The 18,530-nt window shown below is 41.8% G+C and overlaps 2 protein-coding genes across 8 annotated transcripts in view; one reads left to right on the top strand and one right to left on the bottom strand.

The window, feature by feature from the left end:
* PRIMPOL (primase and DNA directed polymerase) overlaps window positions 1-2,884 on the bottom strand; it is a 19,734-nt gene extending 16,850 nt beyond the window's left edge. For 3 of the 5 annotated variants that reach the window (XM_075091227.1, XM_075091229.1, XM_075091228.1), the window contains exon 1: window positions 2,750-2,861. In XM_075091227.1, coding sequence (XP_074947328.1) covers window positions 2,750-2,846 — 97 coding nt within the window. In that variant the 5' untranslated portion in view covers window positions 2,847-2,861. Of the gene's footprint in view, window positions 1-2,031; window positions 2,372-2,749 lie in introns of those variants that run through there. The other 2 variants (XM_075091226.1, XM_075091224.1) reach the window with 2 other exon arrangements.
* On the top strand, window positions 2,803-18,530 carry CASP3 (caspase 3). Of its 3 annotated transcripts, none has more exons than XM_075091239.1 (8): window positions 2,803-2,930; window positions 8,877-9,029; window positions 10,292-10,384; window positions 12,687-12,811; window positions 13,304-13,432; window positions 15,398-15,573; window positions 16,059-16,176; window positions 17,098-18,530. In XM_075091239.1, exons 3-8 carry the CDS (start codon window positions 10,311-10,313, stop codon window positions 17,322-17,324), a joined length of 849 nt encoding a protein of 282 aa, XP_074947340.1. In that variant the 5' UTR covers window positions 2,803-2,930; window positions 8,877-9,029; window positions 10,292-10,310; the 3' UTR covers window positions 17,325-18,530. The 3 variants fall into 3 exon arrangements, with proteins under 3 accessions (XP_074947340.1, XP_074947343.1, XP_074947342.1); XM_075091241.1 differs by lacking the exon at window positions 2,803-2,930 and adding an exon at window positions 5,343-5,390; XM_075091242.1 differs by lacking the exon at window positions 8,877-9,029 and having other exon boundaries at window positions 2,836-2,930.

Below are 18,530 nucleotides of genomic sequence, written 5' to 3'. Positions count from 1 at the left end.
CCTCCAAAATTCTAGTCACACAAAGTAATCCAAATGCTACAATTTAATGTAGTAAAGCATAAACACACATTAACATAATTATTTGTAAGGTCAATTAACTTTTCTTCTGGGAAAATTCCTTGTCCCTCTGAACAACTGCATTACTAACAGACTGTGAAACAGAGGAAGAGGGGCAAGAAGTAAAAAAAGGTAAAAGTGCATCTTTTTGTTCAGTATAACCATTTACCTTGGTTCTTGTGACAACCTCCCAGTTGCAATGAAAGATAAAAATGAAACTGACTATACTCAAAAGTATTCAAACCTTTAACAAGCTGGATCCACAAGGTGAGTTCAAGTATTTAAATACCTTCCTGGGGCCCTAAGCCCAAATATTAGATCCTGTGAATCCCTCTCCAAGTTTTCCACAGTAAAGGTTCCTGGACACCTACATTTCTGCCCACGGTATGTCTAAGCCTGCCTGTGTTTTGATAGTTTAGTGCCTATGTCAAGTCTGTTTAAACAGAATGTTTTTTCTCTTATAGGGTTCAGACATATTATGGCTATAGACCTTGGCAGTCTCCTGACGTGTGAATTCCCTCTACTCCCTTCCTTTTCCTGCAATTAGCTCTTTCTTTGGGAATGAAAAATGAAATTATAGACAGCAATCAGCATTTCTCAGAAGTGCTAACAGAACCTTCACTTTCATTTTGATGCTGTTGACTCTGTTGTAAATTAATTGGGTGCAAAAGACATTCCCTACATCAGCACTTTCCCACAAGGTGACCATTAAAAAGAAGGGAAGCAAAGGACAATTCCCACAAGTCTCTACTAATTTTAAACTTCCTAGTTAGGTCAGGACATATTTTTGCAGAAACATGGCTGGGAGGATATCTGAACTTGGGAGAAGGCTGATGACCCTTACTTTGAACAGAGATCTATCACTGTTCTTGCAGTCCAAACACTCTTGCATTCTCAGCAGCCTGAAGTGTCAGGTCTTTTCACGGTAACTTCAGTTCCTGTGCCAACTATACCTATCATGACAGGTCTATTTAGAGCACATACAATTTACACCTACAGACTAGGTGTAACTACAGACTAGCCTTCTGAGTTTACTAGGGAATTCCCACTCCCTTGTCCTCTCTTCTGTCCCACCAGAAGTAAGGGGAGTAATTATTATTTTACTTGCCAGAAAGAAATTTTGTTGCCAACACGTTTGTGGACATCAGTGTTTTTGACTCAGCAGGATAATTGCATGAAGACCCTGGGAAAATATATCTCCTGGGAGATGAGTTAGAGAGCTTGCTATTTCATTCCCTCCCCCCGCCTTGACAGAAGACTATTTCTTTTTTAGTGATGAGGACAGTGAACATCTTGTATTTTTATACCGTAGATGGTTGTTGGTTTGTTGTTTTTTTTTAAACAAGGGGACTCACCATTTCAGAAATGGCAATTTTCTCACTCATGCTACAGGGGAAAAACAAACACAAATGCATGATTTCTTTTCATGTGTCCCTACATTTTATTTTTTTTTTTAAAAAAACAACCAACTCAAAAATCTGCCATGATTATGACAAGACACACTATCCACACCTGCTGAGAAATGAAACTTAGACATGCAAATCAACTGCTACTCAAAATAGCATGATTACATTGGTTTCCTGGCTGGTGTGTATCATGCAACATAACTCTATGGCAGAATTCATGCCCCTCAACACTAATAAATCCATGAGTTTTTCTCCCAGCTACTGATTCAGCCTTAGAAGCACACATTAAATAACTTTCTCCCTAGTGCTAAATTTCTTAACATTAGTGAAAATTAGCCTATGTTGAGCTGAACTGTAGCATACTGATCAACACTACTCGTCTTCCCTCAACAACAACACGGAGCATCAAATTTTCATCTTGTGCTCCTAACAGAAGTAGCATCTAGAATTAAGATCTGAGGAATTTTGTGCGGAATGCAGGATATTAGATCTGGCGATAAGACCTCAAAAAGCAGGCCACTGCCTGTTGTGAAAAGCTGGAAAACATAGTTTCTAACATTAAACTTACTCTGACTCCTGTTACTGCAGGTCAATGTACCAGTGTGAAACTGAGCTGAAAATCGATGATGAAGCCGAAACTAGCCCTCAGCTTCAGAGAGCTGCTGTGTAAGGCTGAACGTCAGGGCACTGGGACGCTGGAAAGCAGGCATATTCAGGCTACATTTGTTGACCGGCCGTAAGACTTCCAAGCTTTCATCACGCAGCAGCGGGTGGACCCCGCCGCAAGTGGAAGGTCCCGCTCTGCTACAGCCCAACACATCAGCGCTTATCTAGCTCCCTGAAATCCGGTTTTGGTAGTCATCCCCACAAATCGCTTAAGACGGCGATTATCCTTATAAACCACCGTTCTGTCAGAAACAAAAGGCAAAACTCAACAAGGCCTGGGTTGCGCAAAGTCCAAGGGCACAGCGCGACGCGCAGCCTAAGGCGTTGCTCTCGGGCAGCTCTGACGGGCTCAGAGCTGGAACCCACGCGCGGGCACCGCCCGGTGCGGGGGTAACCGGGGTGTATCGGCAGCCGAAGGGCGCGGTTGCCTGCGTCCCCGGCCGTGTGACAGAGCACACCGAGGGGCGCCCGGCGGAAGGCACGGCACAGCCGACCCCGGCGCCCACAGCCATGGCGCCCGGCCCGGCCTCACGCCGCCTCCCCTCAGGGCCGGGAGCCTCAAGGACGGAGCGGAGCGGGGAGGAGAGGGGGGAAGGCAGTCCCCGCCGATACCGACTCACCGCCATAGCCTGCGCGCGCTGCTGCCGTTAGCGTTCGAACGACGTGCCGTTGGGGCGGAGCCAGAGGGGCCGCGAGGCGGTCGCGTACGGCGGCCATCCGCGCAGCGCGCCGTGCCCAGCCCAGCCCCAAGGGAGGCGGGTCAGAGCGCAGCTCCGGCGAAGCGGGCAGGGGGCACAACCGGTGAGTGGCGGCGGGGCCGGATAACGTGGGGGGGGTGTGCGTGTGTGTTTAGGGTAGGGCTAGGCTGTGGCTCTCCGGCTCTGCAGCCGCCCCCGCCTCTCCCTAAGGGGAGCGGGAGCCTCCCCACACCCGGGGCCGGGGGAGGGAGCCGCTGCTCGCCCGGGGCCGCGGAGCGTCGCCTTCCCGCAGCTGGTTCGGCGGCGGCGGGGCGGTTGGTGGCTGGGGGCCGGTGGCACCCCGCTGCCCGCCGCAGCGCCTCTCCTCCCGCCCGCGACGCCGCCCCACCGCTCCCCGCTTCCCCCTCCCTGGGCGGGGAGCGCGGGGGCTTCGCTGTTAAGTTATCTTCGTTACCCAGAAGCTTGAGGCAGGCTATTTGCTCATTTAAGCCTGTTTTTGTGGAGAAGCTGACTAAACAAAAGAAAATTAAAAACGAGAAAAGTGCTTTAAACTGCTTTCCGGTGTCTCTCCGAGAGACTGTTAACGAACTGGAAACGTGGGGCCTGAAACTGCATGTGGATCTACCAAAATAAAGCATTGGATGCGGCGGGTTAATCCTCATGTGAAAAATGGCTCTGCAGCGCCCCGGCTGCTAACAAAGAGCGAGTGTGCGGTAGCTGGGAGGGCTCGTCCCAAGGCGAGGGTCACAGGGGCGACGGCACGCACACTTGCCTTTGTTGTACTGATCCTGCCCCACTGCACGGAAAGCATGCTTGGGACCCTTTCGGACACTGGCGCTAGCTTTTATAGCATGTAAAAGGCCCTGTACAAGTTGTTATCGGTCTGGTCCCTGCAACGTTGAAAGGTAGTACTGGTAATCTAGTCTTTTCCCCTCCAGCTGGTAATTCTGTTCCTTAATTATCCGCTTCTTGTCAGTTGGTAGGTTTGAAAATAACACACCTTGCCTTTAACAGCCTCCAGGCTCCTTAATATTTGTTGCAGTGATGATGTGGTTAATAGGTATAAGGGGGAGTGCTATCTACTCTCAGATTAAATTCAGGTCTTGCTGATTTTGCAGATTAATGCTGACTAACTAAAAGTCTGTTTGCTTTTGGAAGACCAGAGTGCTTTCCAACAAGCGTCAGAGCTTTCCAACAATCACGTCCAGACTAGAAGTAATGTGAAGGGCTGTCACAGTGTTGGCATGCTTTCTTCAGTGATAGTGGTATTTAATAGTGGGATAATGCCACCTAGAAAACGTAATGGTGTATTTCAGATGGGTTTAGGTTTTTTATACAGTCAGCTTCTATGTGTTCCTTGTGTTACTAATTAGATAATTATCAGTTATCATACATTGTAGAATGGAAAATTCCTCATTTGTGTGTCTACATTAGTATCACAATGTGACATGTATATATTTATGTACATAAAATACCTTCTTTGAATGCTTGACATTTTCACTTGCAGTCATGTGAGGTAGAAAACTGCCCTTTTCTAATCTTTAAGGACATGATTTATGACACTGGTTTCTGTTTTGGATATGTATTTTAATACTGCTACAATCGTTGCTTTATAGCAGCTGGCATATACTGAACATGTGTTGTCTTGCCGCCTGTGGTTTACATAGTTCAAGATACTGTTGGTAACTAGACACAATTCAGTTATTTGCTTCCTTCTCTGTCTGAGAAGCTTTGGTGTTATTTTTGTCACCGTATCATTAATTTGTCTTGTGTGGTTCACAATTGAAGTAAATATTACTTTGAAAAGAAATTTGATGATTCTCATGGCAGTGGTGGTATATGATGATGTGAATGTATTTTCATTAGGTTGAGATAGAATAAGTAAATCCAGGCTGGAATGGAGTAAAAAACCATTGTTTTATTTATCTTTTTCCTGACAAAACAAAAGCATTGAAACAATTGCATTTATAGAAGGCAAAATATATTTTTGCTTTCATTGCTATATAGAGAGACTTTAGGCATTTTTGATAATTTGTTGAGCATAGTTTTCGACCCTTTCGAACCACTTTATTTTTTTTACTTACTACCTGTAAAGGTCATCATAGCATAATCTTTATATCTGCTGTTGCTCTTTTCAGCTATTTGCTTGTTAAGTTTCCTTACCTAAGCTTTCGGAGAAGAGATTATCAAGGAGCAGAATAACAATTTTTAATTAAATTCTTAATGCACTGCCCTGACTTCCTGCCCGCCCCCCCATCCCTAACAGCATGAGATCATCCTCCACGAGGAAATGTGTATTCTGCTTGACAGAACATGACATCATTGCATTACCTAAACCAAGATGAGGCAATTTTCAGTAGTCTGTTAGAATCGGCACCGTCCTTCAGAGAGTGTTGCTGTTACCCTGACCAGTGCTTTAAAGCAGGGAACATACTACTGATTAACATGTGCATTTGAGTGTTTGGCAATAAAACAGATATCTCTCTGTGGATGTCTTTTGTTCTTTAAAGAAGTGTAAGTGACTTGGTGCGTTAAGGTGCTCAGAAATTGGTGGCTATTAGAGGTGAGTTACAAATTCTGTTCTGAAGATAAAGCATGCATATTTTAATTACCTGATGTATTATACCCAGTTTTTCTTCACTATCCCTCTAGCTTCTGTAAAGGCTCTTGGACAAGCTCCAGTCGTGATGCAGTAGAATGCAGTAAGCTCTACCACTTCATTAAACAATTGAAATTTTAGGCTGTGAGCTAGGCTTGCAAAGGCTTTAGTACAAAATAGTTTTGTGATATGGTATTACAAAATGTATTTTAATTTTTTTAGAAACAAAGTCCTGTAGTTCGTTGTAATTGTAGGTGTTGCTAGCCACTTCTTCAAATGTCTTTTTTTTTTTTTTTTTTTTTGGCATTGGATCAAGGACAGCCGTTTTAACGTTTTAAGTTCTGAGGTTACAAAAGGGTCAAGGAGATAAGTCTTAAATTAAGGTCACTTAAATGTTGAGGATCTTTCTTATTGTTTACTTTAACAAGCTTTAACATTTGTGTTGGGGAAGCATTCAGTGGTCTCAGACTGTTAGGTCTCCAGGTTGCCTACTTAATTCTGCTGCTGTGCACCAGTGTTATTCCCACCAGTTTACTAAAACCAGTCCCTAATGGGATGCAGCAGTTTGGTTGGAACACACCTGATGTGAACCTAAGGCAGCCTAATGATCTGCTTACCCTCCCTAATGATTCCAAGGTCTCATCTGTTGGCCAGAGCTTTCCTTGTACTTCAGCTGAGTCTTTCTCTAAGCAGTTACTGGTAGCCCAGGCTGGCTCGTGTGACAGACAGGAGGTGACCACAGCTCATGCAGGCACACATTTACTAGTTTACAGTAGCTGGTTCAGATATGTGCAGCACTGGCACTGCAGATCTTCACAGTGACAGGCAGCTGGGCTAAACACCTGAGCTTCTAGCAGAAGTTGAATTTTGTGCTGACATGGCTACACTGCTCACAGTACACCTGCTGACAAGTCTTGATAATGGTGTTGCCACGTGATACTGTGCTTTTTTTATATGGTGTGGTTCTTCAATACTGTTGGCAGACAACAAACGGAAGAAAGTTACCCTTTTGCCTGCCTCTCTGATTTAGCCCAGCCACAGTGAAGGGTTTGGGTTGTGCTTCTGCACATAGTGCTTCTGCAGAAGAATCATAGAATGTCCTGAGTTGGAAAGGACTTGCAAGGATCATTGAGCCCAACTCCTGTCCCTGCTCAGAACAACCCCAAATGCACACCATAACTCTAAGGGCATTTTCCAAGTGTTGCTTGAATATTGTCAGGTTTGGTGCTGTGACTGCCTCCACGGGGAGCCTGTTCCAGTGCTCCACCACCCTCTTGGTGAAGAACCTTTTCCTAATATCCAACCTAAACCTTCCCCGGCACACCTTCCTGCCTTTCTCTTGGGTCCTATCATCGGTCACCAGAGAGAGGAGGTCAGCGCCTGCCCCTCCTCCTCCCCTTGTGAGGAAGCTGCAGACAGAGATGAGGTCTCCCCTCAGTCTCCTCTTCTCCAGGCTGAACAAACTAAGTGACTTCAGCTGCTCCTTGTACAGTTTCCTTTCTAAAACCTTCACCAACCTCCTGGCCCTTCTCTGGACACTCTCGAGTAGCTTTATATCCTTAATGCACTGTGGGTCCCAAAACTGCACACAGTACTCAAGGTGAGGCCACATCAGCACAGAGCAGAACAGGACAATCACCTCCCTCGACCAGCTGCAATGCAGTGCTTGATGGCCCCCAGGACTCGGTTGGCCCTCTTGGATGCCAGGGCACACTGGTGGCTCATGTACAACTTGCCATCGACCAGAACCCCCAGGTCCCTCTCTGCAGAGCTGCTCTCCAGCCGCTCGTTCCCCAGTATGTCTGTACATCCAGGGCTGCCGTGCTCCAGGTGTACAATCTGGCACTTGCCCTTGTTAAACTTCATACAGCTGTTGATTGCTGAGCTCTCTAATTTGTCTAGATCTCTCTGCAGGGTCTCTCTGAGTGTCAACACCAATCTCCCAATTTTGTGTTGTCAGTAATCTTAGTGTTCCTTCCAGTCCTGTATCCAGGTCGTTTACAAAGAGATTAAAGAGTACCGGCCCCAAGATAGATCCCTGTGGAACCCTGCTAGTGACCAGCCACCAGCCTGATGTAACCCCATTTATGATAACCCTTCGAGCCCAACCCATCAGTTGCTTACCCACTGCATTATGTGTTTATCAAGCTGTATGCTGGTCATTTTGTCCAGGAGGATGCTGTGAGAGACAGTATCAAAAGCTTTACTGAAATCCAAAAAGACTACATTGACTGGCTTCCCTTGGTCAACTAGGTGGGTAACCTTCTCACAGAAAGAAATCAAGTTTGTCAGGCTGGACTTTCCCCTCATGAACCTGTGCTGACTGGGACCAGTGACTGCATTGTCTTTCAGATGTTTTTCAATAACTCTCAAAATAATAATCTCCAGAATTTTGCCAGGCACAGAAGTGAGGCTGCCAGACCTATAGTTACTGGGGTCATCCCTGTTGCCTGTCTTGAAGACTGGGACAACGTATGCCAGCTTCCAGTCAACTGGGACATCTCCAGATTCCCAAGAGCACTGAAAAATCATTGAGAGGTCTTGCTATGATATCAGCCAGCCCTTTGAGTACCCTCAGATGAATCTCATCGGGCCCCATTGACTTACAGGGATCCAGCTGGAGCAGCAAGTCCTGCACAAGTTCAGGGTTGATTAGGAGTTTATAATTCCCAGTCATGGTTCTGACCCAGGGCTCTGGGGGTTCCGGAGCCCATCATTGGTGTTGAAGACTGGGTGAAGAAAGCATTAAACATGTCTGCCTTGTCTACGTCCTTGCTTGTGAGGTGACCATTCTCATCAAGCAACAGGCCAATGTTATTTCTGGCCTGCCTTTTGCCATTAAAGGAAAGGAATCCAAGAAGGAACACCATGAGTTGCATCAGAATTGTGGGTCAGTCTCATTGGATGTTTTCCTACAAAATAAAGTTTTGTTCAGAGGTGTCAGGCTGAGAGCTCAGGAAAGCTGGGAACCAGCCAAGGGTGATTGTGGTAGGGACAGGGTTGAAAGAGGCATAGAAAGTCCTGGAAGCTGGGCTCTGCTGGAGCACAGCAATTTCCAGCGATCCTGTCAGTGAAAACCATTCTTTCCACTTCCTAGGGGTGAGAAGCCCTGCTTTTCAGTTACAGTTGGGTGGACACAGCAGTTGTCACTCCAGCCTGGACTTTGTTGTGAATCCAGATGCTCCCTGCACAGTGATAAGGCATAAGGTTGGATCACTGTCGTGCCATGGGTCTTAGGTACTCAATTTGCCCTTTGTGTCTTTTTTCACATAGGGAACTTTTAAGGGATTAGACTTCAGAGTTAGGGTGAACGCATCCAGGTCATTGTAATTCCTGCCCCATGATACTGTCTTTAGAGCAAATTTCTAAAATATAAAGCAATAATGTATTTTAGAAATTTTATTTCTAAACTATCAAGCTTATTTGATACTTTTGTAATTTGGTTTTCAGGAAACTTCCTGTGTGCTGCTAATTCACATGATACAATTCTCAAGTCTGGAATAATTTTGTGAGCAAGAAGATTTCTTAAGTACATTAGTGCTCTAAGATACGAAGAAATAGTATTCACACTAACCTTGAAGATCTTTTGAAATCACTAAAAATGTAAGTAAATGTCTTTTAAGAAACAAGGAAAGAAAGAGGGCTTATACATAACCCAGATTAGTGCTTCTGATGCATCAATAATTTCTGCCACAGAAAATGGATGTTCATGGTGTACTAGCCAGAGTACAGATAACGAAGGTAAAAGGCTTGTAATACGATGGTGTAAGATGGCAAATATAGTTTGCCGCCACAGAACCTAACCCTTAAATAGGAATCTTCAGCAAATCTTACTACTTGGTCTGGTTATGTATACATCTTTATTTACTATATATATACCTGTTAAGCAAGTTTCTTTAAAATTCTTGCCTTGTAGTGACTTTTTTGTTTCTTGAGGTCTAAGCATTTATTTCACTTATAAGCGTTAATTACTTTGTCCTATCTGGTGGTTTAAGTTTATGATGCTTAATCCTTTTTTGAATCTTGAGTTAAAGATAACTTGTGGTAATTTGTTCCATGAGCATGCACAGAGGTAATTGGGAGGGACGTTTATTGCTTTTAAATTGATTTCCAGCTTGGTATCATTCATCATTTCTGTGTTCTGATCAAAAGTAAATAGCAGTCCACAGCATGGAGTTCTTTTTATCAACTACTTAAAGTTATATTGTTGTGGGTTTATGTTATTTGTATGGCAATTACCTTCACATACACCACGTAGCAATGTTTCATCTGAAACAGAATGCAGAGAAATCATTTATTTCTCAAAATACTATGGCCCAAAATCTAATCTTCCATGTTAGTCTTTGCACACATCCGATAACTTGTACTGCTTGGTTTTTTATGCCAATTTCTGTCTTACTGAGATGGAAATACCCATATATGACACAACATACATAATACTAAAATGCTACTAGTGCATGTAGGGACATTACAATATTTTAAAGATTGTTTTCGATTTGTTTGTCTCTTATCCTGCTTTTTGTAGGCATTTTCAATCATTTGGTCACAGGGGTCTGCAGACTATTTTTCACAGAGCTGTTTTGGAATGCAGTAATTTAGAAAAATAGTTCATGTTCTTTCACATACAAGATATGTAGATATTACTCATAAATGCTAATTTTTGCCTACCAATACTAATACTCCTAGGCTAAAGTTATTCTGTGTGAATATCCCCTTCCAACATTCCTGTTTTCTCTGTAATTCTGAAAAATTGCTCTCTGGTTGTGTAAGGCTTTAAGGAAATGTAACAAAAATTAAGCAAGCTGAAGGTAATACTTCATATGAAAATTAGCTGTCACATATTTCTATTTTCTTATGTTTTCAAGCTGATAATTGAGAGCCATAATGGCAGACACAGGAGATGGACCACATTCGGGGGAAGATCTGACAGACGCAAAATCTATTCCTGGTTCCAAAGGGTAAGTCAGGTACTTTTGGTTTAAATTTTCTATTTAAGTCTTGAGGAATTTTGTGCTGTAACAGAAGGCAAGAGCCACAGAAAAAATAATGCGAAAAGGAACAATTTCAATTATGGTAAATTATAATAATCAGGAATAACCATTAGAGTTGTGGTACTGACTTTGAAAATATAGAGTCTGACAAAACAGGCCATATGTATGTACAAGGAACTGAAAAGCAAAACACTTGAGATGGAGTTAGACTTGGCTTAACAGTATTACCAAGTAATTAGCTCTTCTTGAAAAGATAATTCTGTCTCATCCTAGGCTAAATGTTTACCCCTTTCCTTGAACTGCTTCTAGAGCTCATCTGAACCTGTGGCAGCCAGTTCAGCTGCTGAGCTGGCCTGCTGTAGAGTTATATGTGTAGAAGCGTAAGTGTGAGGGGAACTTACAGGGGTGGAAGGGAGGATACGCAGACCTGTTCTTCCTGGTGACAGCTAGTTGTTACGCTGGTATAGCACTGTCATCAGATTACACTCTCTCAGGGAACTTAATTTGTTTCTGAAGTTGTCATTTTTAGTATTTCAATGAAAATTAGATGTAAGAGCGTTGCAGGCTTTTTATTTGTAGAATACAATACGATAGCGGGCGCCAATTTTGTAACTGCTTACCCACGTGCTTAAATGAGAAAACCCATACAGTCTTCAGTATATATGGACTGAGTAAAATTGACAGCCATTGCAGAGTCATGAGTGGTGTTGTAGTTGGCCTGCTCATTAAGGCAGAATTACAGCTGCATATAGTGTCTTGGCCACTTTCTAGGTTTTAAATGTTTACTTGTGAAATTTCAATGGTAATATGACTTTTGTTTAGAATTCAGAATAGATTTACAATCTCGGAGCTGATCTTGCCTCCAGGTACATAGCTTTCAAAAGATGATAGTAAAAAAAACTCAACTGATTTCTTGTTGATATACTAACTGGTTTCCGTAAACTAATTATTCGTATTCTCCCGTGCAGAGACATTATAATTTTAGACACAATTCTTCCTTGATTCTTTAAAATCTAATCTTGTTAGAACTTGCACAGAAAATTACTAAAAATATGAATGAATCTTCACTTTTTCTTTATTATTATTATTTATGTATGTGCACATTTTACTGAACTTGAAACAAAAGTTTTATTTGGGAGCGTAACTATACAAAGTAGTTTTAGTTATTTTAACCTCCAGGCAAGTACAGTCTTCACCAGTCTTGGATCATATCTATCAACTGATTTCACAGACATAAGTTCAAATCATAGAATGGTTTGGGTTGGAAGGGTGCTTAAAGATCATCTAGTTCGAACCCCCCTGCCATGGGCTGGGACACCTTCCACTAGACCAGGTTGCTGAAAGCCTCATCAAGCCTGGCCTTTAGCACTTCCAGGGATGGGGCATCTACAACTTCTCTGGGCAACCTGTTCAGTGTCTCACCACCCTCACAGTAAAGGATTTCTTCCTAATATCTAATCTAAATCTATCTAATCTAACCTAAATCTACCAGTTTCAGTTTAAAACTCTTACCCCCTCATCATATCACTACACTCCCTGATAAAGAGTCCCTCCTCGTCTTTCCTGTAGGTCCCCTGTAAGTACGGGAAGGCTGCTATAAGGTCTTCCCTCAGCCTTCTCTTCTCCAAGCTGAACAACCCCTACTCACAGCCTGTTCTCATAGGGGAGGTGCTCCAGCCCTAGTATCATCTTTGTGGACCTTCTCTGGGCCTGCTTAAGCTGTCTGTCTTATGCTGGGGGCCCCAGAGCTGGACTCAGTATTCCGGGTGGGGTCTCACGAGAGTGGAGTAGAGGGGCAGAATCACCTCCCTTGACCTGCTGGCCATGCTTCTTTTGATGCAGCCCAGGATGCAATTGGCTTTCTGGGCTGCAAGCGCACATTGCCAGCTCATATTCAATTTCTCATCCACCAATACCTCCAGGTCCTCCTTTGCAGGGCTGCTCTTGATCCACTCATCCCCCAGCCTGTATCCATGTTTGGGATTGCCCCGACCCAGATGCAGGACCTTACACTTGGCCTTGTTGAACTTCATGAGCTTTGCAGGGACTTGCTTCTCCAAACTTGTCTAGGTCCCTCTGGATGGCATCCCTTCCCTCTAGAGTATCAACCACATGACTCAGCTTGGTGTCATTGGCAAACTTGCTGAGGAAGCTTCTAGGGAACAAGCAACAAACCTTACCAGTTTCACTGGTTTTTCTAAAATTGTTTCAAAGGTAGAGAAGAGAGATCAGAAATTTAACACCTAAAGTTTGTCTGATTTCTATACAGAAAGAACCTACCTGCTAGCAAGTCTGTGGCCTCTGAAATTCTGCCAGACTACAGTTACAGAATGGATTATCCAGAGATGGGGGAATGTGTAATAATAAACAATAAGAACTTCCACAGACAGACTGGTACCACTTTCGAATTTTTAAATTTTTTCCTTACTTTAGATAAATTAGTGGCATGTATTCTTCAAAATTAAATATGCAGACCAATTTTGATTGCAATCTAAAATTAAGTGGTTTGAATGGGTGTGATTCATTTCAGTGCATTCTTCCAAATATGTGTAGAGGGAACACACGTTAGGGTATAGCAGTAATGGGGAGAAAAATTGATGGGCAGTACAAGACCATCTTACCTTTTAGTCGTGATTTCTGTTTTGCAAATTAAATCCTTTTTTACATCTTTATATAGAAAGGTAGATATAAAAATAAGGAGTAGATAAATCTACAATACGGGTTTCGAGGGTGGGCGATGGTGTGCATGTGTAACAGTGCAGTGTTTTTTCTGTTAGAATGGATCTGGAATATTCCAGACTGATACAGCTATAAGTGAGAAGATAATTTGGCTCAGACCATAATATCTATATCATATAAAAAATAATACATTTCTCTTATGTATAGGGATGTTACCCCGTTCGGGTACAGATGCAGATGCTGCAAGTGTCAGAGAAGTTTTTATGAAGTTGGGATATAAAATAAAGATCAGCAATGATCTTTCATGCGGGGACATTTTTAAACTATTGAAAAATGGTAAGTAATAATATGTTCAATGTGTGTATTAAATCAACTACTATTTCCAGATACATCTCTGTCCCTCACATCTCCTCTTCCATGGTTCTTTTAGATGATATTTCACACCTACCAGTGGTTTATTGCTAAGGATGACGTCATAGTTTCTATGTTTATTCATCTTTGCTGTCTCTCCATCTTTTGTGCCATGACTGTTGTCTCCATATCCTTTCTCATCTTCTAAAGAAGGCTGGAAAAAAGGCTGAAACTTAAATGCAGACTGATTTATATTCTGACCCTGGGATCACTGAAGCTCTGTGAGTTGGAAAGAAGCCTGCTTAATTGGGTAGAGGGGTTCTGTGCTATATCCTTAGTGGTGTGGCCCAAGAGGTGTTCTGCGCTGGCGGGGGGGGCGTCTGGTCAAGGGACCAGAACTGCAAGTGTGTGGACTGAATTACTCTTTTTAGAGAAACAGCTCATGTTTTGTCTGACTTCTGAAACAAAACACCCTCTGTCAAGTAAGAGCTTTATAATACTGTTTGTGTTAGTCCTGTGTTGTTCAGACTTGGCTACATCTAGACCAGTAAATTAAATGGTGCCTGGAGGAATCTGTAGCCCTGGAACACAGTCTATTCTAGTTAACTGTTGGAAGGTTCTCTGGCATGACTGTGGTTTATGCCTACCATCGCTCTCCCAGACTGTTCCAGGTCACAGTTCAACAGTAAAAGTGTTCCAGGGATTATTCCCAACAGCCAGTTAGCCTGCAGCAATCCTGTTTGGTTGTCTGGGTTTTTGTTTCGGTGTTTTGTTTTTAATGTAAGTGTTTCCTAACATAGATGTAAGTTCTTTAGTACCAGTTAATGTTTATGCCAGAGAATGCTCCCAGGCATGGTTAATTTATTAGTATAGCTGCATCCTGCCTGTTGACAGTCGCTGAAAGTGGAGAGGCCTCTATCTTGCCTGTGGTATAAGGTCTCTGAATAGACAATGTAAACTACAGACTGCAGCCTGACAAGAGATTCCCGAAAAACAGCCTTTCGTGACTTTTCTAGGTGTAGTGCTTGTCCATAGATTGGAGTGTGCATCGCTTAGAAAAATCTGAATAGTTCAGTTTTCCAGAATAGAAATTCAGTGTTTTGGCAAGCTCGAAACAGAAGACTTCAGCTTTTGGAATTGTTATGCTTTTCATCTACACACTCTTGCATCTTCTTGACTTTCTGACTCAGAATTCCTTTTGGATCATTTTTCTTAAACCATGTTTGTATCTTTTTATGTATTTAAAAAAATGACCTTGATCCTCCAGTACAACCCCCACAATGTCAGGCAACAAAAGACATCAGAGAATATCTGGTCTATGCTCTTTGCATACCACAAGATGGAAAAAAAATATAAGTCTAGAAACACTTTATATCACACTTAAATGTCTTTGCAAAATTCAGAGGCTTGAAAAAACTTTCTAGACCTTGCTGCAGGGCAAGAGTGAGAGAGAGAGATAATGCTAGTGCCTAGGTCCCTGCAGCAGCAACAACTTTCACGCTACATTCAGTTCCCGTGTAATCATACTAGTTGAAGCATCTCTGATTGGAAGGAGAAGTAAGGCTTCCCCATCCTTTCCCAAAACTCAGAACTTCCCATCAGTCTGATCCAGATCACGAGTCTATTGAGCGTTACTGCCTGAGCGAGGCGTACCATCCAGACTTTGAGACAACTGTAGGAACACCCTCTTTGTCTCCTCACGGTGTTCCTGGCCTAGTTCTGTGGCCGTGGCTTAGAATAGGTGGAGTTGGCCTTTGATTCAGGGTTTTCTGTGTCCAACCTCCTGAAGTAAAGTAGGCTGGCTCCTTTTGTTCAGAAGTGAAAACTGGTTGAAGGTTTCAGAACATGGGAATTAGTTCTTAAAGAATTCTGTCACGTAGGAAGCATCAAATGTTCAAAGCTTTTAGGAATTGCAAGGAGTTAAGATCATTCTCTTTTTTTTCTTTCAAGTTTCTGAGGAAGATCACAGCAAGCGGAGCAGTTTTGTTTGCGTGTTGCTAAGCCATGGTGATGAAGGATTCATCTACGGTACAGATGGCCCTCTTGAACTGAAAGCACTAACAAGCCTTTTCAGAGGTGACAGGTGCAGAAGTTTAGCAGGAAAACCCAAGCTCTTTTTCATTCAGGTGATGTACAGCTGAACAGTGATCATCAAATTAGCTGGATACTTAAAAAAATGTTTCTCATTAATTATTAGTGCAAAAAAATTTAATTATTTCTAAAATTTATTTAAATGGAATTCCTTGTGGAATAAGATTATCTTCAGGTCTGGAAGTGGCACAGTCTGCCCTGTTAGGTAGGCAGTATTTGTAATAGTTGAAATTGTGTTACCTTAATTCTCTGGATTAAGTAAAATCTTTCTGAACACTAACCAATATTTTAGTGAGTTTCTGAATGCACTTTTGACTTAATATCTTAACTTACTATCTTACTTTTTGTCTGAGTCATCTAATGGAAATGTGACACACAAATTCTTCTTATTTTTGCAGTTTTTAAATTGGGATATTATTGCCTTTAAAATGGGGGAAAAGTCAGTAACCTGATGATGATCACTGCTTTTATTTCTCTTTTATTTTTTATTTTATTTTCCATTCTCCTTTCCCCCAAATAGGCTTGCAGAGGGACGGAATTAGATTCTGGTATTGAGGCAGACAGTGGATCAGAAGAAACAATGTGTCAGAAAATACCTGTAGAAGCAGACTTCCTGTATGCATATTCTACAGCTCCAGGTGAGAAACTGGCAAAGAAATTTTTATCCCTGTAATTGCATCTATATATCAGCTTGTACTAATACTGTAAATGACAATTTGCAGTTTTATCCAGTCAGTGGGTGACTACTTCATTTGTTTTCTTTCATGGAAATATGAATTTTCTTATTTCAGTTGGGTTTTTTTACCCCCTGATTTGATTTCTTTTTGAGGTAGTTGCTGTTCTCAGTTCCTACAAACAAAAAAAACAACCCCAAGCCCTGAATATACATTTTTCTCAGTACCAAACCCTCAAATGTTTATCTGCTATAAATTCAGTTCATCTGAGCTGTGCAAATAATTTACAGTACGAAGTGAAAAATACTATTAGTTCTGAGAGAACAAAACAATTAGATACCTGTAAATGCATATACAGAAGTGAGTGATAAACACCAGCATGTTATTTGCTGGTCAACTGTATTTTCATTGCACCCTTAAGCAAAATCAGTAGTGGCAGAGCCCTTAGTGTTCCTTTCAGGTTATCAGTTAGCAGAATTAGGTTCCAGTCTTTAATTCATGCATGTAGTCCTGAAGGTAGTGACACTGAAATCCATTTTGCATCTTGGCTGCATCTGTACTGTCACCTCTCCTTCATACACGTGTACTCTGTAAAGAAGTAGTAAGTGATTAATGGCTAAGGGTGTTGCAGCAGAAGATAGTCTTCCTGCCTTTTGATTTTCTACCTACTTAAAGTTTTCTTAGATTAGAAAAAATTGAGAGGATTAGAAATATATTTGGAGTTGGAATTTGGGGAGATTATAAAATCTAAAGGTTAGTGGTTTGGAGGTTTTATTTGAAAACATTGATTGCTATTGGAAGCAATGTATTGTTCCCCTAATTGCTATCCTGTCCTGTACCAGAAGCTGCTACATCTGATCAATTTGACATCTCTCTCTTCCACAGGCTACTACTCCTGGAGGAATTCAGCTGAAGGCTCCTGGTTTATTCAGTCACTGTGTAAGATGCTGAAGGAGCATGCAAGGAAGCTTGAACTCATGCAGATTTTAACTCGTGTAAATCGCAGAGTGGCAGAGTATGAGTCCTGCTCAACTCGGCAGGATTTTAATGCAAAGAAACAGATTCCGTGCATTGTCTCTATGCTTACCAAGGAATTTTACTTCCCTTGCTAAAAGAATTTCACCTCTTAATTTTTCAGTTAATGTTTTTATCTGTAATTCAAGTGCAATGTTAGTTTGTAATACCACTTTTAAACCTGAATTACTGTTCACTCTGTGAGGCATAATGAACTGTCTCAAAGTTAGATATGTCCATGATTAGAAGTAAAACATAGTATGGCTATGTTAGAAATGCAAACTTGCGTAGCTGAAGCACAGACAAATATGAAAGTAGTGCTCTGGGTATCTCAAAAAATTAGGAAGAGGAGACTGAAGAAAGGTTCGATCACTTATCAGATCTATTTGGTGCTACATTTCACTTTGCTGAAGGGGCAGAGAAAAGAAACAGTTCCTGTGAATAGTTTGGTTTCATATCTTTGCCAAGTGGAAGAAGATTCAGAATGTGGTATGTTTACTAATGATGGTAATAGGATAGTAGTGTCATCATACATTTCTTCTGAACTTGAGTTCTTAAGGTTCAGGTTATAAACTAACCTGAACTGTTTTTATAACTTAGGGCACAAGCTGTGGAAACAGCTATTTCATTTTTTACATGCAATTAGGAAGCATATTTAGAATATCATCGATTTTTTTCCTGATCATTTTATAACTTTTGTATGGAGTGTTAGGTAAAGCACAGTATCTGTTTCAAAATAAATTTTGTATTCTGACCTCGAAGCTGAGTGACTAAGGGACCAGTCTTCCAAAATTTCTTTTGCCGCAGCTCCCTAAAGGGGGAGCTGTTGGGGCGCATCTTGGGCTATAAGAAGCAAAAAGGAAGTCTATATTCTGAATAGCCTGCTGTCCTCTTTCTGGCCATAAATTAGAGCGGGTGAGCTTTGTGCGTACTACATTTATTCTGTGTGGAAACCTAGATTTGTGGTACTGGAGAAATTTAACTTCTTAACTCTAATATCAATTTGAGTTAATTACAATACTTTAGCTAAAATACATTAACAAATAGTAATGTATATCTCTTGACTCTAAATTTTGTGGAACAGGCTTTTACAAAATTGTAAAACATTTTTGTTGATGTTTCAGCTCGTGGCGGTCTTTTTAAGATCAGAGGCGGACAGAATGATAAATGACTGTAGGGTGCTTGCAAAACAAAACTTAGAGCTCTTTAAATTGTGTGGCATAAACAATGTTAGCAAATTGACGTTCACTTCCAGAGGCATTGGGGTTTTTTGTAACAAATTAAATACTGTTTCCTAAATTGTA

Source organism: Phalacrocorax aristotelis, chromosome 4, assembly GCF_949628215.1.
Source record: "Phalacrocorax aristotelis chromosome 4, bGulAri2.1, whole genome shotgun sequence".
In the NCBI taxonomy this organism is placed as follows: Eukaryota; Metazoa; Chordata; class Aves; order Suliformes; family Phalacrocoracidae; genus Phalacrocorax; species Phalacrocorax aristotelis.
Note: the sequence above shows the minus strand (reverse complement) of the source record. Positions and strands in the feature narration are given on the sequence as shown.